Raw genomic sequence first — 26,574 nt, forward strand, 5'->3', positions numbered from 1 at the left:
CTGATAAGGCACACCTGTGAAGTGGAAACCATTTCAGGTGACTACCTCTTGAAGCTCATGGAGAGAATGCCAAGAGTGAGCAAAGCAGTAATCAGAGCAAAGGGTGGCTATTTTGAAGAAACTAGAATATAAAACATGTTTTCAGTTATTTCACCTTTTTTTGTTAAGTACATAACTCCACATGTGTTCATTCATAGTTTTGATGCCTTCAGTGAGAATCTACAATGTAAATAGTCATGAAAATAAAGAAAACGCATTGAATGAGAAGGTGTGTCCAAACTTTTGGCCTGTACTGTACATTAAAACATCCCTTTACAAATTCTCACACAACTCATGAAGAATAATCCAAGTCTCATTCAGCTGGACGCTCAGTACTTCACAAACATATGACTCTTCACTAAAAACGTCAACACTTCATTACAAACGGTCTGTGAAACCAGGGGTCCACACTCCCACGTCCCCACCCCTGCCTGCTGCCCGGCACACAATTCACCGGGCTCAGATGCCTATCCCTGCAGGTGGTGGGCCCACAGGGTGGTGGTTGAGGTGGTTCAACATCTGATCAGGATCCTCCTGGGCGCCTCCTGTTAGATGCGTTTCCGGGACGTCCAGCTGGTAGGAGGCCCCGGGGCAGACCCAGAAGACACTGGAGGGATTACATATCTCGTCTGGTCTGGGAACACCTTGGGGTCCTCCAGGAGGAGCTGGAAAGCATCGCTGAGGAGAGGGATGTCTGGAAAACTCTGATCAGCCTGCTGCCCCCGAGACCCGGCTAGGCGGGAGTGTTTTAAATTGTAGTATTTCAGTGAAAGTGCGTTTGTTTGTGTAGTACTTAACGTCCAACTGGATAAATGAGACCTGGATTATTCTGCACGAGTTGTCTGAGAGTTTGTATCCAGATGTTTTGATATAGTTTTGCTGTTGTTAATTGTTCAACTAATCATTTTTGGATTATTCGTTCAGCATTAAGTCATGCGAGGAAAACGTTTTTCTTCACAAACTCGAGGTGACAGGTGGGTAGTAGTTGAAAAACAAATGGTCGTTTTGCAGGGAAGTATTCTTTAAAAGCATTGGTGTATGTCACCCTGCATTTTGTACTTTCTTCTGCAGCTCGGACATTTTAAAAGTTCAATTATAATTTATTTTAATTCTGCTTTAAAACTGAACGTGCATGTGCTTCAAACCTCTCACTAATACAACCTGAAGAATCAGTTGGATTTAGTTTGCTAGAATTCAGAAGAGGTCAAACACCAAAACACACGAGCACTGATAGCTATGATTTCTGGTTATAGATTATTTCTGTCAGAGACGCATTATTTCATCACACCGCTGTCTCTCCTCCTCACGCAGTCTGACGGCGGCTCAACGACAACTCCATCCTCGCGGTCGCAGAAGATCGCCCGTGCCAAGTGGGAGTTCCTGTTCGGAGGTCAGACGGAGGAGAGTCGCTGCAGTAAAGGTAAAGGTAATTTATTTTTAAAGTTTTTTATGCCTCTGCGCCGGCGACATCTGTGGTCACGGAGGGATTATGTTTTCAGATTGTCCGTCCATCTGTACATACGAACGTCCCAAAGTTGTAAACACAATATCTCAAGAATGCCTCATGGGAATTTCTTCAAATTTGGCACAAAGGTCCACTTGGACTCAACAATGATCTGATCAGGTTTTGGTGATCATAGGTCAAAAGTCAAAGTCCCTACAACCTTGTCTGTCTCATTCTCGTGAACGTGATATCTCAAGAACACTATGAGAGAACGTCTTCCAATTTGGCAGAAATGTTGACCTGGACTCAGCGTTGAACTGATTGGATTTCAATGAAAAAAAATAGGAAAAAGAATAATTAGAAGCAAAAGAAGAGTAAAAACACATCAGTAAAGTCCCAACTTTATTTCGATGTACATTTTGACTGTTCAATAACATTTTTCGTGAGACATACCCTCACAGCCTGATGAAATCAGCTCCAGTACTCTGCCATCAGGATCCACCTGTGTTAATGCCAACTGATTTGAAACTGGATGCTATTTAACACTATTTCTATAAAGGTAAATATTGTTCCAATGATTGTTCATCCAAGTCAGTGATCCTGGAATTACAGATGGTTAGGTTTTGTCTAATTTGATTATTTTTTTGCTGGAGGGACGAATTTCACTTTGAGTGGAGGCAGTTGGACTTTTCAACCATTTATCCTTTAAAACAGCCTTTTCAACCCCTCTGAGCTCTCGCTAACCAGTGTCAGGTTGGACATAAGTGTTTTTTGGACTTCTATAACTTCACTCCTCCCTGTACAGAAAAATGTAATTTTAAAAATCCATCAGTGTTGTATTCCCAAACAGTGTCACACCTTCACACTGGGAGTACAGCAGCAGTATCAGTATGGTATTATTAGCAGTAGTAGCGGCAGTAAAAGGTTAAAGGGCCATTCTGTCTTTTCTCTTGTGTTGTTTCTTTACTCAGTGAAGTAAACAAGCAGCTTCAGGAGCTTCTTCTAAGCCAATTAGCTGAAGCTTAACATCAGCTGGAACAGGTCTTACTGTACACAAAGCTACTCACAAGTATTACTACATTACTACCACTACTCACTTCCTGTTCTTTATTTAGCATCTTTGTCAGACTTTAAAACAAGCGAAGCAGGGTTTTGTTTTAATTAAACAAAGTCATCAATGTCTGCTGGCTGTGGAGACTCGAGGTCTTATTGTACTCTGATATCTGTGTCTTGATTCATACTTGTGTTGAATATCTAAGGTAGCACTACTACATATAACTAACCACATGATCCTCATTACTTTAAGCTTCAGTTAACAGTTTATTAATTTATCTTTAAGAAAAGACAAAAGGAGAGACAAACTGATTAAATAGTTAAAACTGCTCCACAATCATCACAGCAAGAAACTCAGCTGAAAAAATAATCAATATGCAGATTTAATTTTGTTGTTTGTTGTCAGTGTTTTAAGAGTCACCTCATCACTATAATCCAGAACAGATACAAAAACAAACATCTTCTCCTGCTTATTTTAAAACAACAATAAAAATCTAGTTTTGATAAACATTTTTTCTGAAATTTCAAAAATACTTTTCAGATATTTAATTAACATTTTTCAGACATATCAATTTTTTTCAACATTTTATTAACATTTTCTCACATTTTATCAACATTTTTTTGGGCATATTACCAACAGTTTTTTTGACATTTTGTCAACATTTTTTGGACATGTTAATGGTTTTTTTGGACATTTTTGTCAACATTTTATTCAGACATTTTATCAACATTTTTTGAGTTATCAATTTTGTGGACATTTTATCAATATATTTTTGGACATTTTATTGACTTTTTTTTTTCAGACATTTAATCAAATTTTGCGGACATTTCATCAACATTTTAAGGACATTTTATGGATAAATATATATTTTTTTCATGTTAAATCTAGTGCTATCTAATGATTAATATTACCTGCCTTTCACAGACACTGTAGTCTGTTTGCTGCTGAATTTTTTAAGGCCAAAACCAATAGTATTTTTTCTGATTTAAAAGATCAGATAACCATTAATCAGCAGAGTAGTCTGGAGTAGAGGGTGACACGGGAGTGGATTTTTAGTCCTGTCCCATCCCACTCCCACAAAAATAATCCCATCCCATCCCAATCTCATGAAAAAGAAAAAAAAAACCTGTCCCGTCCCAGTCCCACAAGAATGACTCCTCCCATCTCGCTCCTGTGTTGTGTTTCAGTTACAGTAAAAAAAAAAAAAAATTTCTATAGTACATGGATCACACAATGCCTACCTTAGTTGAATATAAACCCAAATATGACATCTAATGTTGTGTTTTGATGTTTATTGCCTAATTATTTTTACATTCACTCCACCTTGAAGCTGTTCAGAATGAAACACATTTGATTTCCTATGTGGTCAGACAACACGTCATAAGAACCAGTTCTGAGAGAGAAAAATGTTGTTAAAGTAGTGTTTGGTTCCTCTGACTGATATTATTATATATGACATCATTAGATTATTAATACTGAAGCATCAGTGTCAGAGCAGCATGTTACTGTTGTAGCTGCTGGAGCTGGAGCTAGATTCAACTACTTTATAAAACACTTGACTATTGTTATTATGATTAGGCCTGTCACAATAACAAATTTTGCTGGGCGATTAATTGCGTCAGAAATTATTGCGATAATATTGCGTAATATTGTGCTTTTAAGACCGTTTTTATTATTGTTGTAAATTTGCTGTTTTTAGACCTTTTTTTAAACTTTTATAATGATAATAAAGGCATATTGATGCAAGTGCAACCTTTTAAAGAGAAATAAACATTTATTTAACAAGACTAATTAGGAATGCAAAAAAGAAAATTTAAATATCTGAAATAACACGTAAAAATATTGAAATAAATAAGTTAAGACCTTATAAATACAAAAAATAGACTGTCAGTCTCTCACTCTCAGGTGTGCAGTTAAGTTGGTCGTATTCGCTCTTTTTGTTGAGATGGTTTTAGAACAAACCCGACACACCGGCTCGTCCACATTACTGGGCTGCCCTCGTCATTTGGTTTAAATCCAAAACACTCCCACACAGGGGCCGTGGCTTTTGGTTTAGGAACAAGTTCCCTGTCTTTCTCTGACGCTCAACTGTCTTTTTTTTTCTCCGCCTCGTCTCCCCCTCATGAAGATCGCACTGTGTGTGTGTGTGTAGCTCATAGCCCCGCCTCCCCCACAGAGACAAAGACACTCGATGACAAGAGCTTTCCCTCCGTTCATTACGCTAATGAACCAACTCACCTGGCTGCCAGACGATGCACGGCAGTGACACTCTTGTCGTCCAGTCTCTTTGGTGGAGAGAGATGAGGAAAACAAACAGGAAAAGTTACCGTCTCCCTTTTAATTTTCCGTGCAATTAACCGACTTATCGCATATGCGACAGCCTAATTATGATTCCCAGTCCCGCCCGCTCCCGTTGACTTTTTTCCCCATCCCGTCCCAATCACGTGAAGAATAGTGAAACTGATTCCCATCCCGTGGGAATCACGTGACCCGTGGGACTCCCAAAAAAATGTCAGCCTCTGGTCTGGAGCTCAGATTGTTAAAGATTATTAGACAAGTCCAAAATATAACAGAATACATTAAGAACTACTGTTTGTTTAATAACTAATTAGAGTGTAAAAATAAGATAAAACAAAAAGTTTTCCCTTCAACTTCCCATCAGTTGATTTAAATAAAGAATTACAAACAAACAAATTTTTAGGAATCCCATAAATTTGGTTATCAAAGGTAGTAATTGGTAAGTGTAAACATTTTACAGTGTAAAAAAATCCTGCCATCGCTCTCTGGTGGACAAACTCTGTAATGGAGACACTGTTTCTGAAAGATCTCAAACATTTCTCTTCTGACATTAACTGCTGCTTATCTGCAGATATATGCAGCGATGACGATGCTAATATCAGGTGATACACCATCAAATGTGTGAGGTTTTTAGCAATTTCTTGCTGTTTTACAAGCTTTTATTTGTGCAACAAACATGCATGTAGCAACCCATAGCTTTTTTCAAACAGTGGATAACGCCCTGAAAAGAAATTGTTTTTACCGACACATTGCTGCATTTCCAGCGAAGATTGTGCCCCCAAAACTGGGTATTTTAAGACAAAATACGTCTTCACCTTACCATAACCCAGTGGTTTTTGTGCCTAAACATAACCACACGTGAACCACAGAGCTGTTGACACACAAAGTTTCAGTGTATCTATTACATAATAACGTACAGATGTAACCTGTCTGTGGTTTCCAGAAACATACGATGCCAGCATTACTTCTGGTGACTGGGTTTTTATATTTCAGAGTTCAGACATGAAACATAGAAATCAACACACCTGTTTTCTCCTGCAGACGTTCCGTCCACGACGCCTCCTACCAGCGGCTCTCCCAGCCCCACCCCTCCCTCCTCCCTTCATCTGAAACCAGCCAACCAGAGGAGGGGGCGGGACAACGAGGGTCCAAAGTTGTCACATCACGAGGTGCGGCAGATTGAGGTGGAGCTGGTAACCCCTGACTCCCGTGGCTCCACCCCCAAGACAGGCATCATCCGCCGAACCATCAAATACTCTGAGACAGATCTTGACGCCGTTCCACTGCGGTGCTACAGGGAGACCGACCTGGACGAGGTGATTTCATCACACCTGATTTAAGTCGTTCACCTCATCTGGAACGTCTTCACGTTCATATTGGATAAATATTGGTTACTGTTGTGTAGGTGATGCGGGCGGAGGCCGAGGCAGCCGAGGAGGTGGACTCGGCCTTTGGGAGTAACCGCAGTGTCTTGGGAAACTCCAGCTTCAGCCCCGCCGAGGCTTCGCCAAAACCCCGGACAGGTGTGGGGAAGGTGGAGGAAGATGGGGAGGAGGAGGAGGATGAGGAAGAGGAGGAGGAGGAGGAAGAGGAGGGAGTGGTGAGCTGGGCCAGTGTGCGGATGCTGGGAGACAGACAGAGACAAAGAGCTACCGAGGAGGAGGACGAGGTGTTCAGTCTGCTGCTGAAGGGGTGAGAGCTCCAACACTTACATCAGTGTGTGTGTCACTGAGTCTAAACACACGTGTCATGTCTGTGTTCACATTTAACTCAGCCAGGAACTCAGTTTTGACGTTAAATTATTAACGATGGTGGAGGAAACTACTCAAAGTACCTCGAAAGCTTCCTGCTGATAAGCCAGCAGAATAAACAACAAGTAACTTCCTGTTTACCTCATGTCTCTCCCTTCACATGGCCCGGACATCTTTGTGTTATTCACTTCATTAAAAACATGTTTGAGGCCCATCTGTCACCAGTGTGGATACTCTGTAGAGCAGCTGTATGTTAACTGGTTTAAAGACGGTACCACTTTATGTTGTGTCGTCTCGTGTTTCCTTAAACGTATGTGACTTCGCAGCTGTGACATGGTTGAAAACCAACAAATTTAATCTTGTTGTTCAGGAGAAACTTAAGTTAAGATTGATTCGTGTAGGGCTGCACCCCCGACTAAGACTGTTCCTAGTGGACCGACAGTCCTCATCAGGGTCCATCAGTCCTCATCAGGGTCCATCAGTGGACCGACGGTCCTCATCAGGGTCCATCAGTGGACCAGCGGTCCTCATCAGGGTCCATCAGTGGACCGACGGTCCTCATCAGGGTCCATCAGTGGACCGACGGTCCTCATCAGGGTCCATCAGTGGACTAGTCTCCTGCATGTTTCTGATATGAATGTAATGATTAAATGATATATTTTGGTGGTTTGAGTTGAAGGTGTGAGAAAGAATAGTATCAGTAACATTGTTAACACTGTGCTACATTACAGAGAAATACAAACCGTACTAATGAACCTTCATTAATATAGGCCTATATTTTATCTCCAAGTGCACGTCACACACTGAGCGAGCCGCCTGTTAATGACGCTGTGGGCTAATGGGCATGTAGCTACTTCCATGTTTCAGATGATACGTCATGTTTGTAGTCGACCAATGAAGATGAGTTTACATATCACCTTGGGTTCGTCCTTCACCTTCTCAAAATGATCCCACACTTTGGATTTCCTGCCCGACATGTTATTAACTAGCCTGTGGAACAACCACAGGTACCAGCCCTGGAAATTAACCTGACGAGGACACTTCCTGTGTCTGTCCTTTCAAAGTAAAGTCACACATGCTCCAGTCAGATAGGTTTGGATTTATTGTGACGAGGTGCAGCTCCTGATAGAGTTTCATGTTTGTGTTTGTTTTCTGCAACTAAGCAACTAATGCTGACTTATGACCTTTCCGGTTGACTAACCTTTGGTCGACTGTCGGGGGGGCAGTTGTTGTTTCATGTCAGTTAAGCCTGATTTATGGTCTTGCGTTAAATCAATGACGTCGCTACGTCGTAGGGTACGTGGCTACGCAGGAGGCTTGCCGTAGCCTCCTGCGTAGCCTGACGTGCACCTCCCCAAAAATGTAACTACACGTCGAGTCGACGCAGACCCAGCGCACACCGAGAGGGCTGTGATTGGTTTGCTTGGTAGCAACGCATTTCCGGTTCCGTATTTCCAGATTGCGCCATCCCCGCCATCATTAAACATCTTCTGTTGTGATGTAGATTTTGCAGTATTAAGGCCCATTTATGCTCAGCGTTCAATACGGATACGGATACGGACGGAGCTGTCTGTCCGTGCTCCGCGTTCATTTCTCTGTGACCGGAAAAGCTGGAAGCTAAACAAAGAATCAACTAGAGACAACGATAACCATTCAGGAATGGAGTGCAGCCTCCTACCGCTCTGGCGGTGAATTGCACCGCGACGAAATGGAGTGATGGAGATGTTCGAAGGGTTCACGAAGGTGTCACGGCAACGACGTAGGTACATCGCAGGACCATAAATCAGGCTTTACAGGTTTCCTACGGTCATGGAAAACCTGGAAAAGTCATGAAATTAGTAGAAATCATTAGAGGTCTGGAATGTTGTTGTGTGTAATGAAATAGTTACAGTAATCTTCCGTAGATAACCCACCAAGTAATGTTACATAACAGCAAATATATTTTCTGTAGCTGATGACGTAACGTTGCTGTTATTATTGTTGATTTGTGACGTTTTCTTTACCATCACATACGTTTCTTTATTTTCTCCCTCTGTCTCCTAGTTAAGGTTAGACTTTATTGTCCCTGGAGGGAAATTTGTCTTGGACAACAATGCCACAGCTGCAGTTACAGTTCATCGCTCACACGTATCACAATGCAACAAAGTAATCATACAAAAAGACACACGACATGAGTCAGCGCCTAACTTCTGTGTATAAATAAATAGCATTACAGGACACTCTAAATGACATATATTGCACCGCCCCACTTAAAGTGCACAAGTCCTTAATCACAGATAATTGCACTGACTGTGAGTGTACTGCACAGAATAAAATAAAAACTTACAATGATAAAAGAAAAGAAATAGAACGGTAACTACTGTTCTAGCAGCTCATTCTCCTACAAACAGAAAATAAAACCATAAAAACATAAAAATGATGCAACAGCACTGACATGTTTAAAACATGTTAAAAGATAACAGAAGTAAGATAAGAGTAGTAAAAGCAATCGATAATTGCACACCAAGGAAGACAAAAAGGCAGAGGGGATAATTCCTCAATAAAAAAAGAAAAGCAAAAGAAAACCTTTTAACATACAGCAGGTTGTTTATTCAGAAGAGAAATGGAAGCTGGGAGGAAAGAGAGCTTGTAACGGTAATGCTGCGAGCTGAAATTGCCTTTGAATAAAGTTTGAATCTGTTATGTCTTGAAAAAGTACGGCAAGTAGACCAAGAGAAAAAAGTGTAAATACACAAGAATTATGGTCCTCAGAAAAATACACACAGCGCTCTCAGACAGTTTGCTCAGTGAGCTGTGGCCAATGAGTTCATGTAGAAATAGTGTGTGTTGTGTTTTGATTGGTCGGTTGAAGAGCAGGTAGAATTTGAGTCGAGCAAGATTTTGTTTGGTTCCTTTCAGCCCTAATGTCAGTAACCTGCCACCTCTGGATCTTAGACCTCTGAAAGTCCCAGAAGACACCTCTCTGTCAGGATCAGACTCAGTATCGTTAACGGCGCTGACCCACGCTGCAGCTGGTAGCACTTCCTGTTGACCAGATTTAGTCCAGTAGGTCATAGGACAAACCGTCTATCAGGATACTGGAGGACACGTTGGGACGTGTGTCCCCTGATCTGTTTGTTTACTTTCCAGGCCGTTGGGGACGTCCGACTCACATGGCGGCCTCAAGTCTCCGATCTCAATCGGCAGCCCACGCCGACCCTCCGAGAGCAACCTGGACTCCTTCAGCCGCCACTTTGAAAGCATCATGGAGTCTCACCGAGCCAAAGGCACCTCGTACAGCAGCCTGGACAGCGTGGACCTTCTGACCTCTGGATCCACGTCTGTGTTCACCTTCGATCTGCCCACCCTCACGCCGGAGATCCAGGTAAGAAAGCTGAGCTGAAACGATCACTTCATGTACGACTGCGGGAGGTAACGGCGATGCCTCTGTGTCTTCAGAGTCAGATCTGCGAGAGCGCCAAGCAGATCATCGAGCTGAGCTTCGCCCCGCTGGCCCGTCCCGACCCGTCTGCTCCCTCAGAGACGTCCCGCTCTGAAATCACCCTCAGTGCCTCGGGGACGGGGCTACGCGGCGGCTCCAAAGACGACCCGGGCCCTCCGGTTCGGTCCAAGTCGGAGAAAGAGTCGTGGCGTCGCTCCATCCTCAAAGATGGCTTCCGCAAGGCGAGCTCAGCCCCGTCGCTTCACAGCAGCCCCAGGTGAGTCAAAGTCCAACGTTAGGAAGGGCTTGTTTCCTTTGTGAGGGACCCTTTAAGGCTGTTTCCTGTCTCTTCTTCACGCACTGTGTCACACCAGAAATCCCAAATCTGTTGTTCCACTAAACGCTGTGCAGACCAGACCCCGGGCCCTCGGGGGCCCGAAGGCTCCCAGCAGTCTGTGTCATGTTGTGGTTATTTGATTGACTGCACATTTTTCTGATGATGTGCGTCACTGAGACAAGAGGTGGAACAATGTGAAGCTCTAAGGTTGCGTGTGAACGTACATGTGAGGTCATATTTTACCCAGAATTCATCTGAAGGCTCCCCACAGATTATCTGACCTTGAACAGCAACAGAGCAGATTTTATACCTGTGGGTCTCTGTTTCATTTTTATCTCCTGCACAAACATACTGTGATCATATTTAACAGCTCAGATATATTGATATAGAAATATTAAATATTCATGACTGAATAAGCAGCAGTCGAAGTGGAGGGAGAGAATATTCTGTGGGTTTTGGTTATTAAGAGTTTAACTCTTAATAAATGTTAGTCTTAGATTTTGTTATTTGTTGATACTTAGGTCATTAAAAAATGATCCTCCATAGTTCAGGAGACATTAATTCAAATATCTTAATAACACCTGTTATCACATGTAGTAATTCAGTTATATTAATCTGACATGGTGAAAAATCTGAAGCTAATTTAATCGAATGATCACAAACAAACTTGATTTAAAATGTATTTTAGACACAAACAATCAAATCTCATTAAATCTGCTGCAGTGACACAAATCAGCCACATGATGTCACCACAGAGACACCATGTGTTAACAGCTCACTTGGTTCTGTGTGTGTGTGTGTGTGTGTGTGTGTGTGTGTGTGTGTGTGAGAGAGGACATTTTAGTGAAGTGAGGACGCCTTGCTTGGACCTCACTTCCTCCAGGTGTGTTTGGAAAGTGAGGACGTCTTTTTGAGGACAGTGGAGACATTTTGTCTCTGAATCTGTAAAAGTTTGTGTGACGGTTAAAACTGAGGAATGAATGATGTCAGAGAGCGTCCTCACAAATACTGAAGTACAGATGTGTGTGCGAGTGCATGTGTGTGTGTGGACCGTACGCTCCGGCTGTGAGACAACACATGAGTTTAATTATAGAGTGTCTGACGTGTAGCTGAGCTGAACACACACACACACACACACACACACACACACACACACACACACACACGGTGTGTAGACTATACAGAGTGCGACACTGAGCGACTTTGTGTTTTGGATTTTTCGGTCTCTTTCTGAGGAATCAAACTGAAGCTCGTTCACTTTTCTCACGTGTTTAGTTTCATGACGACAGTTACAACTATAAAATGAAAGAGAAAAAAATAGCTTCATTCACTGGGCCGACTGCCGGCAACTTTTAAGGTGGAACGTTAACTTGTAATGTTACTCAATGCATGAGTTGATGACGTGAATCCATCAGCACACCTTAAATTTCACTGTGACAACTTTGACCATCACTTTAGTTTTTATATGACACACACTTTTAGTAATGACTTTAAAAATATAGATTAATTTGGAGCGGATTATGTGAAGGTCATATATTCTAATCCTCACTTCCTGTGGGCTACAGCAACACTAAACCCCTGAGCTTGCCTGAGAAGGACTAAATGCACAAAGCTGCTATTTTTAAATATCCCATGGAGAGAGACTCTCACTGCAGCCTGTTCTATTTTGTTGTGAAAATGTGGGCTGAATCAGGGTTTTAAAAACTTTTAAAAGCATTTGAAATCAATTTAAAGCCGTGACGCAGACCTGCAGTGGTGGAAACATGCTGGCTCTTGTAATGATTCAGCCACTACAGTAAAGGCTTTTTAATATTTCCTTCCTCATTATTCTATATTTTTTCGGAGGGCCTGGATCGCCTTCCTGTCCATCCTGTTGTTCCCCGATAAAACGTTTTGATCTACGTTTGTTTACACGGAGCAACCAGTCGTCTCCTTGTCTTTCTAGTTTTATGTTGGATTCATTTTCAGGCATATTTTATTTTTACAGCAACACCTTTCAAAAAGTTATTAAAGACCCAGAGTTTATATTTTAAAAAATCAACACTTAGTGTTTCTGTGTTGATAAAATATTTCCACATGAAACTAGGTTTGCATCGGTATGAGATCTTTGTAGCACGATAACTGTCTCAGAAAATATTGCGGTTTTATGGTATTAAAGAATTTATCTTATTATCAGTCAGAATGATCTGTAAAGGAATGAGAACAGAAAGTTATTGTTGGTTGAACAAACATTTTATTACTTTAACTGAAACTTGAAACCATTTTGTTAACGGAAGTTTGTGCAAAAAGTCTCCCCTTAAAAAAATAACTAATAAAGGAAAGATTCTTCGTTCAGTCCATTTTTTTTCAGTATTGCAGATAAGCAAATGTACAGAGTATGATAACCCTCAATTTTTATAACACAGTCCTCTGCTCATATTTCAGCCAGGATAAATCACACACAGTGTGTGGAGGCTTTATTGTCTTCACAATTTATTGTTTCTTATCTGTGAAATTAAAGTAAATCAAAGCTTTGTTTCCACTGAGGGAAATGGTTTCAGCTCACAGAGACAGACAGGAGGTCTGCGTCACTGTGACACTGTGGAGTTACATTTCTGGGGAGGTGCACGTCAGGCTGCAGCGTCAGTTCAACACAGAAGTATAAATCTTACTTTTCCAAGCAATCATCATTGCATATCTGTGTATCACGAAAAATACAGAAGAAAATAATACATTTTTGATTTCATCTGAACAGTTGATTTATAGTTATAGAATGTGCTTATTATTCAGTTATAGATGTTATTGACTGTTTTCCAAAAAAGAAAATGAAAATAAACATGACAGAGATGGTTTCCCTTTTCCAACGGCATGTAAAGCAAACGGCTGTTTTTAATTTGATAAGTTCTTGTTTGAGCACAGGCAGATTTCCAAGGTGACAATCACTCATAAGGGCCCGCTCTATCTATGGGCCCCCAGCTCACTGGCCCCAGTGTAACCACGCTGCCTGCACTGTCTCTAGCCCCTTTTACACTGCCAGATTTTCGGCGAATGTTGGGCCGTTTTGCCGCCAAGCTGCGAGCGTTTAGACACACAGAGCTGGATTGGCGAGTTGATCCGAGGTGCCCAATTTTCCGCCTCGTAGGGTAGACATATTGGTGGAACCCTTTTGGTTCAAACAGACCGAGGCGGCCTTCTGCAACGGGAGGGGCTGTTGATGACTTGTGGGAGGAGCTGTTGATGACTTGTGGGAGGAGCTGTTGATGACTTGTGGGAGGGGCTGTTGATGACTTGTGGGAGGAGCTGTTGATGACTTGTGGGAGGAGCTGTTGAAGACTTGTGGGAGGAGCTGTTGATGAATTGTGGGAGGGGCTGTTGATGACTTGTGGGAGGAGCTGTTGAAGACTTGTGGGAGGAGCTGTTGATGAATTGTGGGAGGGGCTGTTGATGACTTGTGGGAGGAGCTGTTGATGAATTGTGGGAGGAGCTGTTGAAGACTTGTGGGAGGAGCTGTTGATGACTTGTGGGAGGGGCTGTTGAAGACTTGTGGGAGGAGCTGTTGATGACTTGTGGGAGGAGCTGTTGATGACTTGTGGGAGGGGCTGTTGATGACTTGTGGGAGGAGCTGTTGATGACTTGTGGGAGGAGCTGTTGAAGACTTGTGGGAGGAGCTGTTGATGAATTGTGGGAGGGGCTGTTGATGACTTGTGGGAGGAGCTGTTGAAGACTTGTGGGAGGAGCTGTTGATGACTTGTGGGAGGGGCTGTTGATGACTTGTGGGAGGAGCTGTTGATGAATTGTGGGAGGGGCTGTTGATGAATTGTGGGAGGGGCTGTTGATGACTTGTGGGAGGAGCTGTTGATGAATTGTGGGAGGAGCTGTTGAAGACTTGTGGGAGGAGCTGTTGATGACTTGTGGGAGGAGCTGTTGATGACTTGTGGGAGGAGCTGTTGATGACTTGTGGGAGGGGCTGTTGAAGACTTGTGGGAGGAGCTGTTGATGACTTGTGGGAGGAGCTGTTGAAGACTTGTGGGAGGGGCTGTTGATGACTTGTGGGAGGAGCTGTTGAAGACTTGTGTGAGGAGCTGTTGAAGACTTGTGTGAGGAGCTGTTGATGACTTGTGGGAGGAGCTGTTGATGACTTGTGGGAGGGGCTGTTGATGACTTGTGGGAGGGGCTGTTGATGACTTGTGGGAGGGGCTGTTAAAGACTTGTGGGAGGAGCTGTTGATGACTTGTGGGAGGAGCTGTTGATGACTTGTGGGAGGAGCTGTTGAAGACTTGTGTGAGGAGCTGTTGATGACTTGTGTGAGGAGCTGTTGATGACTTGTGGGAGGAGCTGTTGATGACGCTGCACGTGCGAGCCACTGGCGGTGGATAAACAGGAAACAGCTGATAGCAGGAATTAGCGAGCAGCTAGTAGCAAGAGGGAAACACAACCCTGACAGACACTGTAAAGATGAGCAACTGGGGAGACAAGGAATTGCGCGCCCTCCTTGTCCTCGCAAACGAAGAGGCCATTAACCGTCAGATGACGGGGACGGTGAAGGACGGGCCGACTTACGAGAGAATCGCTGAAGGACTGACCAGCCGCGGCTTCCCTCCCACGTCACTGTTTACGTCACACGCTGAGCTACACGTTTTGTTACTTGCTCACGCCCCCCATTGCCCCGAAAAAGGCACATTCTGTATAAACAAAAGTAGGTAGGCGGCATTTTGCTGCACTCCCTGATTTTGTTTTTATACTGGCATTGCTGAAAAAAGACTGATTGGGCTTTCCTGCAAATTTGCACAACTCCTGTTAAAAAGGGCTGCTAATTACGCCCCTGCCTTATAAACCAGTTTGTCACTGCAACCCTACATGAAATGCAGGGATACTGTGCGGTGTTGACTTTTTTCCACCCGTACATTCGTCTTCGTCGAGAGGTTTTCTGTCTGAAACATTTCCTGTGCTGAGAGTCGTCCTTCAGATATGTTGAGCTGTGATTTCAGTGTGTTTGTGTGGAGAATATTTAAACCTGAGAAGTCTGACGACACTTTGTGTTGACAGATTAAGAAGGTGTGAGTGTAATCATGTGTCACTGTGCAGTGAAGAAGAGTCAGAGATCATCGCCGCGTCTCAGTCGACTTGCACCTGAAACATTTAAACACTGATCTGATCTCACTTATTTATAACACCAAGACTTTCTGTCTCAACGTGTTCTGCAGTCCGTCTCATCCGTCCGCTCTCTGTTGTGTTGTTGTCGTACCTGGTCCTTCCTGTCAGGGCAGCCAATCAGACCTGGCGCCTGGCCAGCCCCGGTCACCACGGCAACATCAGATTAACTTCTGGAGCGTGAGATGTCGAGGGTTTAAAATAGACAAAAGGGAGAAGTTGTGTTACGGTTCAGCACCTGCGTCTGACACACTGACAGGAAGAGAGGCTGCAGCACAGGTCACGTGACCTCCAGCTGGTCACGTGACCAGCTGGAGGTCACGTGACCAGCTGGAGGTCACGTGACCAGCTGGAGGTCACTCAAATCTGATGATTATTTTTCCTCCATTAAAGCTAAGGCAGGCACTTTAATTAATATAATAATGACAATGATAATAATGCATTTTATTTATAGGCGCCTGTCAGAGCACTCAAGGCCATCGTACAAGACATAGTGAATAAAACAAGCAGCAATGTGTCCACAGATCATAAAATCAGTTGTTGTTCCCTACACAATAAAAGTTATTAAAATGACTAGATAAAAATCATGATTATAAATATTGGGTGTAGTAACTTTTTAACAAAACAAAATGTCTAAACAAACCACTGAGGTACAAACATGCAGACTTGTTCTGGGCTAACAATAAACCGGTGCACTTTATCTCTTTGCCGTCCCTTCATGTCGTGGCCAGTCGGCGTTATTGTTTGACAGCGCCTGGCAGTGTCAGGGGGACACGCAGCTGGACAACAATGAAAGTTAAGGTGGTGGAAGTCTGAGTAGGGCGGCTGGGTCCAACACCCACCGACTGTCACCTGGTAGCCTGCTGTTCACTTCCTGTGTGAATGTAGAGCCAAACCATGGTGTTTTATTCTGAAGCTAGCCATGTGATTTGGTTGACGTCCCGACATCAGTTGTGGTGTCCCAGACAACACGTCCTCACTGTGACCTCGTCACATGTCCACGTTTGGTCATGGACTTTCCACGTCCACATATGGCGTCCAAGGTACCCTGGGTGTGTTGGTTGTTGACGTTCTGGGACGCCGTGTCAACTTCAGCCTGTTACATGCATTGTCTGTTTTCAAAATACACTTCTGTTTTCACAGGAAATGTACAGTTTGATACAGCCTCTTTCAAAATAAAAGCACTGCATTGGTACAACATCATAAATTGTCTTTTTCTTTCAACACACACACGGTTGGGTTTAGGAAGAAAGAACAGGGTTTGGCTTTACAATCTTACAGGAAGTGAACAGAAGGCTCCTGGGTGAAAGTCGGTGTTTGTTGGACTCATGCCGTGTCTTTAATTGTTGTCCTGCGGTGTTTCCCCCTGACACTGCCAGGCACTGTCAAACAATAAGGCCGACTGGCCACGTATCGTACCAACGTGAAAGGGTGGCTTTTTTCGTCGGTGTCTGACCAAGCACTGTTTTTTGTGTGGGACCAGGTTGTTTCAGAACATCAACAGCAGACGCAGGAGGACACCTTGTGCGTAATATGTAGATGTGAAAGTCCACTGACAAAGCAGTGATATAATCAAGGTTACTTTACCTGTCTCCCATCTCTTGGATCAGATATCACAACACAAAACATTATTTAGAAACAAATATGTGAGGAGAAACAGAGAGGAGGCTGAGGAGGGCTGAGAAAATAAAATAAGATGAAATGAAGACCGTGTTAGTTTCTAAAGCTGTCAGATAAATATGATGCAGAACACGCAGGAAGAGTTCAGTAAAACACCTCACAGTGTTTAGTCCTCACAGACTGTGTTCCTGTGTGCTCTTCTTCTTCTGGTCTGTGGCTGTTCTCTCATCAGTTCTGGTTCCTCCCGGTTCAGTTCACATGTCGTGAGCGTCTCAGGTCTGTGATGGAGGGTTTGGTCGAGCTGCTGCTCTGCTATTACACCGCCTGTAAAGTCTGTATTTAACGATGAGTCAGCATCTTATTATTCCCTCCACGTCTTTGTGTCAGTTCACCTCAGGAAACCTCTGTTTAAAGCTCTACTGTCCCCGCACTGTAAAAGAGAGGCGGGTTTATTTCTGTGTGTTGGCATGGTGTCTCTGGAGGACCTGTACAGGTGGAGACGTCTGCAGGTGAATCAGTCTGTGTGCAGAGGACACATTACATCACACTGACTGCTCACAAATACTCTGCTACAAGTACACAAGTATCAGCATCAAAATATCCTCAAAGTACCAACAGTAAAAATAGACCAATTCTGAGTGGACGTCACAGTTACGTCGCAGCAGTGGCGCTCACATGCTGGTGGCAGAAAAACAGCGGACGTCGAAGAGAAACAGTCGACATACCCAGAGTAAAAATGTCTTGTTGTGGCGCTGGATGTCAGAACAGGAACACAGAATAAAAACGTCACTGAGAACGCTGTGGTACAAGATAGAGTTTAGTCTCCAGTAAATTACAATGTGGCTGCTGCACGCTCAGTAGAGGAGTGTGTGTTTGGGTTACATGAGCTGAGTTACTGACGTGATGAAAGATAATTCATCATCCAAAGACTCACGTCTGTGAAATATGGATTTGTGTTATTGTCCCTGGTTCAAACTTGAGGAGACGTCAACATATAATATCATTTAATGTGGAAGTAACATCAGACACCTTTGTGACGAGCTAGCTAACGCTGTCTGTTCATGAACTCCTGGATCAGAACAGAATATAGAAACTGCTCATTTTAGAAAGGACGCCACAAGAAAACATGTTCTTTGTTCAGATTATCAAACAGACACTAGATCATCATTTGTTTCGACCTGTCAGCGATCAGCTGTAGCAGCTACGTTAGCTATGTCGCTAATGTTAGCGAGCACTTTCCCTGCCCGGATGCAGATGAACCGATCTAAACACACATAGGTTTTCCTGTGGTGTCCTTTCTAAAGTGAGCAGTGGTGAAAGTTAATATACGTTATGATCAAGATGTTAATTAACAGACAGTGTTAGCTAGCTAGCGCGCTAGCAAGTTGATAAGTTGTACTTCCACATTAAATCATGTAACACAGGGACGTCTCCACAACTATTAATCAAGGACAATAAGACAAATCCATGTTTGACAAACGTGAGTTTTTACAGCTCTTATGATAATTTATCTTTCACCACGTTAATAATTAAATAATCCAAATAATCCAAACACACACTGAGCAGCAGTGATTAAATATCCAGATTATAATTAACTGGAGACAAAACTTTTTGCCCACGACACGTAGATCATAAACTCATGGATATAAAAAGGACTCACTGCGATCGGTTTAGAAATAAAAACGTTATAGTGTTTTTTACGTTTTATTTGGTGCTCATACCGACACCACTACTGTCACTTTCTGCCACCAGTTAGGCTCCGCCCACAAAATATGTCATTACTGTTTACAAACACAAAAAGAGTCTAAACTCATTCTGCAGCATCAAATATGTTCAGGGCCTGAGCACCGGCTGCTGTGAGGACTGTAGTATTATCTTTGTTTATTGTACTTTCAGGAAGAGAAGCTGATCTTCACACGTGACTCGTAAGTGGTGAAAATTTCCATATTTGAGTGTTTCCCACAGAAGTCGAGTAATACATAATAAATAATCCAAGTTCTGAGGTTTGTGGAGTTTTGAGTCGTTCATCGCGATGAACGGTTAAGTTTGACTTTGACTGCGCCTGATGCTCAGCTGTGCCCAGAGCTGCTCTGAAGCAATGAAGAGCCAAACTATGTTCCAGCGTCACTCGTGAACGGTCCAGCTCCAAAAATCAAACATCAGTACGTGGCAGTCGATGTTGTAACTGTGGTGTCGCCAATAAATGAATGTGTGGAAACACTGATTATCTTCTGGGTTTTGTGTGAGTGTGACGAAATGTCTCAGTAGCGCCCCCTAGAAAAATAACACAGCCACCGCGGTAGGTTTCACCCAGAGGTGTGGTAAAACTGGAGGCACATGTAACATCCCAACGCTGGAGCCATGCCCTGAACCCAACAGGAAGTCAGCCATTTTGAATGAATTTCATTTTTGTGACATTTTGTACCATTTCCAGGCGTTGTACTTTAACAAACTCCTTGTACAGATTTTACCGAATTAACTTCAAATTTGGGCAGCACGATCTAAAGACCTGTTTATTTGCGAAGCTTTTGAGTTTTCATCAAATGTCGTCACCGTGGCAAGGCGTCAAATTTCCAGTCAAAACAGTGGTTTGTAATTCCGTGGTAGATCTGCCCAGTCTGCCCCAAACTGCACAGGTTTGATAAGAGTCCCGGCCTGAGGACGTCTATGTGGCAATATTCAGTCGGCAACAGGAAATCACATTTTATACTTTCATGTCGTGCTTCTACCACGTTGACAACATCCTCCTCAAATTTGGGCAAAAAGACTTCAAGACCTTGACGACGCAAAATTTTGTAGTTTGTGCGTTTTGGATCTGCCCCAGTCTTCACATGCTGGATGAGAGTGCAGACCTGAAGACATCCACAGACCACACTGACTCATAGCGCCACCTGCTGACAACAGAAGTTGGGAATGATTTAGAAAAGAGGCCGGTGCTGGGACAAAAACACGATGTGGACACAGGCTCTAATGGGGGGATTTATACCTCTGCGTCGAATCAACGCCGCACCTATGGCGTAGGCTCTGTGTAGACATAGAGCTGACACCATTTCCCTCAGTGGAAACAAAGCTTTGATTTACTTTAATTTCACAGATAAGAAACAATAAATTGTGAAGACAATAAAGCCTCCACACACTGTGTGTGATTTATCCTGGCTGAAATATGAACAGAGGAAATCTCTGCTAGCTGCTAGGCTAATGTATACAATGTAAAATGCCATAGGCTTGTGCTAATAATGTTAGCATGTTGTATTTGTGGGGAAAATGTGTCCAGATAAAGACAAGTGTTTGTCTGTGAATGCTGCGAGTTATAGTGAAGCTGATTTGTGTTTGACACTGTCTCTATTAAGCCATGTTTAATGTGTGTTTAATGTGTTTAATGTTTGTTTAATGTGTGTTTAATGTTTGTTTAATGTGTGTTTAATGTGTCTTTGATGTGTGTTTAATGTGCGTTTAATGTGTGTTTGGTGTGTGTTTAATGTGTGTTTAATGTTTGTTTAATGTGTGTTTAATGTGTGTTTAGTGTGTGTTTAATGTTTGTTTAATGTGTGTTTAGTGTGTTTAATGTGTGTTTAGTGTGTGTTTAATGTGTGTTTAGTGTGTGTTTAATGTTTGTTTAATGTGTGTTTAGTGTGTGTTTAGTGTGTGTTTAATGTGTGTTTAGTGTGTGTTTAATGTGTGTTTAGTGTGTGTTTTGAATCAACTAAACTTTCCAGCACTTCACAGAAACCCCACCGCTGACTAGTGTTTTGGAGGTGTAACTGCAGAGTGACACAGACACACCACCGCACAGGTATAAATGCTCACAGCAGCGTAGGCCTTCAGTCGTGCACACAGTGTCAAGCTGTTGCGGCAACACACAGCCACGGCCACTGGCGTCCTGTCTGCACCCCTGTTGGTCAGAGGGTGTGAGGGCCTGTTCATTCTTGTACAACAGCATGGATCAATAATCTGAATCTGTAAAGGAACTAAAGCTGTCAGATAAATGTAAAGAGTATCAGAAAAAGGAAATACTGGAGGAAAGAACCTCTGACATGTACCTGAGAACAGTCACAGAGAGTCACTCGGATATTTGAGGAATGAAGTGAAGAGAGCGAAGCTGCTGCTGCTGGGAGGGTTCAGAGTCTCAGTCTGGAGGAGTTCACTGTTTTCATTTGGCCTCCCTCCACTGGGTGTGGACACACACACACACACACACACACACACACACACACACACACACACACACACACACACACACAGAGAATTCAAATTCAAACACAAACTTTATTGTTCCCAGTTGAAAACAAATCAAACCGCAGAGAGAGTTTCCTGAAAGCAGAGAATTCAAACGTGATCACACCCAAACAACACACACACACACACACACACACACACACACACAGTTTTATCAGTCTATAGAGGGAAATTCCAGATGGATTCATTCAGCCAGCTCAGAGACGGGCGGGAGAGAAAGACCTCCCACTCCTGTCAGAAAACACACTCTCAAATGTTTTCACTGAAACCTCCTCCTCCTCCTCCTCCTCTCTGTGTTGATCCTTTCCATCTGCTGTCTGGGTGCTGTGACCTTTGACCTGCTCTCACTCAGCTGTCGGTGAAAGTGCTGCTTCAGGAACTGAAGCATGCAGACCTTCCTGCAGTGTCTGAATGGTGTTATTAGCAACAGGACTTTTATTTTGTAAAGGTCAGTTCAGTTGTGCCAAAACCTGCAGTTCCTCTAATGTCCACTTGAGGCTGACTCCAACAGGGAGTCAGTCCCCACAGACCCTCGTGTTAACATGTAGAAACACACGTTTACAGCCTGTTTGGTCTGTAGAGCTCATTTCAACATTGATGACAGTTGTATGAGGCTGAATTTTTATGTACCTCACATTTCATTAAGGACACGTTATCTTTGTACTTTATTCTGTAGCAGATACTTTATGTTTTGGGTAACGTGTTTATCTTTAGGCACAAAACCCACTCGTTCATGGTTTAGAATATATTGTGTTTTAAAATACCTGGTTTTGTGGGCCCAGTCCCCACTGGAGCAGCAGAGATGTCTTAGCAAAAAATGACACTATCCCCGCCGATGGGTTGCTGCCAAACACCCAGGCTTGGTGACTGAGAAGCTGACAGAGACACAACAACCAACCTGGTCTCACTTCAAAGTTGTTAAATACTGGCGCTTGGTCAGTGACTTCTGCCGTCACACACTGACAAATAAAGCCGTCCTTTTACGTGAGCATGATACGCGGCCGGTCGCTGTTATTGCAGCATCCATGTCAACATGGCGAGACAACAAGGAATGTTAAGGTGGTGGAAGTCCAAGTAGGGCAGATGGGAGGGGAGGTGGATGGGTCCAGCAACCACCGACCTTCACCCAAGAGGTTGGTGTTCACTTCCTGTAAGATTGTAAAGCCAAACCCTGTTCTTTTTTCCTGAACTCAATCATGTGCGTTTATTTTTGAAGGAAAAAAATGTCAATCCACGGTGTTGTACCAGCATAGTGCTTTTATTTTGAAAGAGACTGTATGCAAATTGAACATTTCCTGTGAAAACAGAAGTGTATTTTGAAAACAGATAATGCATGTAACAGGCTAGCATTACCGTTAGCTCCACCCTCTTGACCAAATCTAAAAATTCCAGCCAAAAATAAATCAAGATGGTGACGGCCGCAATGCCAAACTCAAAGATGAGTCCACAAACCAGAAGGAGACATCACTATGGCTACATCAATTATTTTTATCCAGTCTGTAAACAGAGTTTTCAGTTTTTGTTAAAATCTAAATCAGGTAGAATTATTTTAGGTATTAGATATTTTAGTTATTTTTCTTTAATATTGTTATAATGAAACAAAATATATACAGGTCTTTGTTAATGGTCAGGGGAAATGCCAAAATTAATTATCTTTTCCCTGTTAATAAAAAACAAAACAAAACAAAAACATTTGAACAACGTTTGTATTTTTGGAAAATAATTAATAAGTAAAAATAAATAGGGGTTTGTATAGAAAATTTCCTACCAAAATACACAATAAAATGTGCTCTTTAGAAAAAGAAAAATGTGAATAACAAGACTTTTATTTTGGAAAGTTTAGTTTCGGTCATTTTTTTAAAAAAAAAATTAAATTATGGTGAATTATTTTAAAATGAAACTCAGGTATCTTAGTTTAAAAAAACAAACATTTCTTTGAAAAAATATTAGAATAAAAAAGTCTCTTCTTATTTGTTTTTAATTTTTTGCATTTTTTTAAGTACAAACTTGTAAAATGGTCAGAAAAAAATTATTTTCTTAACACATAAATAAAAAGACAAATCTGAAACATTTGGACGTCATTTGCATTTCATTTTCTATAATAATAAAAATTTTATAGCACTTTTATTTTTACTATAAGATGCAGTAGTTTCATAAAGAAACAAAAATACACATAAAAACAAGGTAAAATAAGTTTTTCTTTTTAAACTTGAGAAGGAGCTAACCTTTTTTCAGTTCAGTTTTTATTACTTAATTATTTCACGTTGTTTGAGTCGTAGAAGCTGCGGCGTGTTTCCTCTGTTGATGTCACGCTGAGTCAAACTCCATGTCTGACGGAGCAGAGCTGAGGTTCATGGAGCTGCTGGAAAAGTGTCAGACACAAACTTCCAGGAAGGTCGATGGAGTGAAAGGAAGGTAAGAGGAGACAAAGAGGGGAAGGAGAGGACAGAGGGAGGAGGAGGGGCGTCCCGGGTCAAACGGGGGAGGAAACACATACCTCCTCCTCCTCCTCCTCCTCTTCCTCCCCCCTCAGTGGAGGGAAAATAAGCAGCTGATGGACGAGAGTGGAGGGAGGAGACGCTCTGACTGTGACGAGACAGAGAGAAAGTTGTGCAGTGAAGTTGTTGAGAGAAAAAGCCGGCGTGGAGGTTTTTTAAAGTGTGGAAGAAACAGAGAGGAAGAGGAGGAGGAAGGAGCTGACGGAGCAGCGAGGAGGCAAAGTGAAGCAGACGAAGGAGGAGGACTAAAAGCAGACGGATCAGAGGAGGAGACGGTGCTGCTGCTGGCGGAGGGAAACACTCTGAATGAGACAGACGGACAGACTGACAGGAAACAGACGATGAAGAGTCATGTCGTTATGACATCATCGGATTAACGTGTGGATGACGTTGCTCAGTTTCCCTCGGTGACGTCTCCTCCCTCTCTCGATGTTGTGGATGTGGGCTGATTGGCGGTGGCTCTCTCTCTCTGTGACATCACAGGGTGACAGCGTGAGAGTGGGCGGGGCCACACCAACATGGCCAGCTACCTGCTGTGCTGGGGGGGCGGGGCTCTGGAGGACAGGTACCTGTATGCCCCGCCCTACCCAGCCGTGTACAGGTGAGTCAGCTCAGGACCCTCAGAGGTCACACCTCAAACTGTGGTCACGAGTCTTTATAAAAACATTGACTGTAAAATAACGGACGTAACTGCTGTGATGTCACCTGTTGGTTTGTAGTCGGCCATTTTGAAGCCTTGAATTTGTTATTCTAAATGTTACCACCACGATTTTTTTGGAGCTGGAAGTGACCATATTTGGACAAGAGGGTGGCGCTAACCCTGATGCTAGCTGCTAGCTTGGTCAACACAGTAAAGTTATAGTTTATGGTTAACTCTTAAATGCTAATGCTAATTTTCGCGGGTGAAAAATGAGCCCAGTCGCCCGAAGAAAATGTTGGCGCTATACCTTTCTGTGAACCATGACAACCTGGCCTCACTCTGAAGTTGTCAAAATGCACTGCTTGGTCAGTGACTTCCAGCATCAGACATGGATGAAAAAAGCCGTCTTTTCACATTAGCATGATACGCAGCCGGTCGCCGTTATTGACCAGCAAATCACTGCCTCTGTCCCTGATGACACAAATATAACTTGATCAGTTCACCTAATTAATTTATGTTTGTTGAGTTGTTTTCTTGTTTACAGCTCGCTGAGGTTAATGTCGCTGTCTTTATCATATCAAATGTTAGCTTAGCGGGCTAACTGCAATGTTAAGGCTTTGTTATTGTTGGAGCAACGAGGTAAGATATTCAGAACAGTTTCAGACACAGATTATCGGGGCAGTGTAAATTTGGCCCCTGAGGGACATGGCAGCCATTTTTCACAATGGCCTACAGTGCACACTAAATATTCCTGAAAGTTGCAGGAAATGGATTGTTGACTTGGTGATTGCTGAGGTTTGTCTGATTAGATCTGATGTTCCCTCTTTATTCTACACATTAGCTCCTTCTCAACATAATGCCTCCGGCTGCGGCTAACGCCAGAGCAGAGGCATTATGTTTTTGGGTTGTCCGTACGTCTGTCTCATCCTTGTAAACATAATATCTCAAGAAAGCCTCAAAGGAATTACCTCAAATTTGGCACAAACGGCTAAATCTGTCTCATTCTTGTGAAAGTGATATTTAAAAAAACACCTTGAGGGTGTTTGGTTTTTTTTCAAATTTGGCACAAATGTTCACTTGGACTTAATAATAAACTGATTATGTTTTAAAGGTCTGTGACCTTGCATCCATCTTATTCTCCTGAAAATGATATCTTAACAAGTCCTATAGGAAGTTTTCTTAAATTTGGCACAAACGTTCACTTGGACTCACTAATTTTGGTGGTCATAGGTCACTATGAATTAATCTGTCTCATTCTCGTGAATGCAATATCTCAAGAATGCCTGGATGGAATTTCTTCAAATCTGGCACAAACGTTTACTTGGATTCAACAATGAACTGATCAGAACTTGGTGGTCGAAGGCCAAGGTCACTCTGACCTTGCATCCTTCTTATTTTTGAGAATGTGATAATTAAAAAACACCTTGAGGGATATTTTTCAAATTTGGCACAAACGTTACTCAGACTTGACAATGAACTGATTAGATTTTGAATGTCAATGGCACTGTGACCTTTTCTTTAGCATTCTCGTGACTGTGATATGTCAAGAACATGTTTGGCACAAACGTCCACTTGGACTCAACGATGAACTAGTCAAAGGTCAGTGTGACCTCACAAAACATGTTTTTGGTCATAACTCAGGAATTCATTCACTAATTCTGACAAAACTTGACACAAATGTCTAACAGGATAAAATAATGAAGGTCAAAAGGTCAAAGGTCAGCTTGACTGTGACATCATCATGTTTTAACGTCATATCTCAGGAACAGAAGGGGAGACATTTGGTCAGATACTGAATTGGTGACTCTTGGTACTGATGCTAGCAGTTAGCAGCTAACTCAAAGAAGCAAAAGAGCAACTGTTAGCAGCTAACTCAAAGAAGAAGAGCAACTGTTAGCCGTTAGCAGCTAACTCAAAGAAGAAGAGCAACTGTTAGCAGTTAGCAGCTAACTCAAAGAAGAAGAAGAGCAACTGTTAGCAGTTAGGAGCTAACTCAAAGAAGAAGAAGAGCAACTGTTAGCAGTTAGCAACCAACTCAAAGAAGAACAACTGTTAGCAGTTAGGAGCTAAATCAAAGAAGCAGAAGAGCAACTGTTAGCAGCTAAC

At 42.7% G+C, this 26,574-nt stretch overlaps 1 protein-coding gene across 5 annotated transcripts in view; it reads left to right on the forward strand.

Annotated features, from left to right (window-relative positions):
* The window catches only part of psda (pleckstrin and Sec7 domain containing a), a 105,056-nt gene that overhangs the window by 32,046 nt on the left and 46,436 nt on the right, over positions 1-26,574 (forward strand). For 2 of the 5 annotated variants that reach the window (XM_078160866.1, XM_078160863.1), the window contains exons 3-7: positions 1,351-1,465; positions 5,877-6,151; positions 6,241-6,527; positions 9,716-9,950; positions 10,025-10,284. In XM_078160866.1, the coding sequence (XP_078016992.1) occupies positions 6,244-6,527; positions 9,716-9,950; positions 10,025-10,284 (779 nt within the window). In that variant the 5' untranslated portion in view covers positions 1,351-1,465; positions 5,877-6,151; positions 6,241-6,243. Of the gene's footprint in view, positions 1-1,350; positions 1,466-5,876; positions 6,152-6,240; positions 6,528-9,715; positions 9,951-10,024; positions 10,285-23,867; positions 24,430-26,574 lie in introns of those variants that run through there. The other 3 variants (XM_078160865.1, XM_078160864.1, XM_033612900.2) reach the window with 2 other exon arrangements.

This window comes from Epinephelus lanceolatus, chromosome 17, assembly GCF_041903045.1.
Source record: "Epinephelus lanceolatus isolate andai-2023 chromosome 17, ASM4190304v1, whole genome shotgun sequence".
Classification (NCBI taxonomy): Eukaryota; Metazoa; Chordata; class Actinopteri; order Perciformes; family Serranidae; genus Epinephelus; species Epinephelus lanceolatus.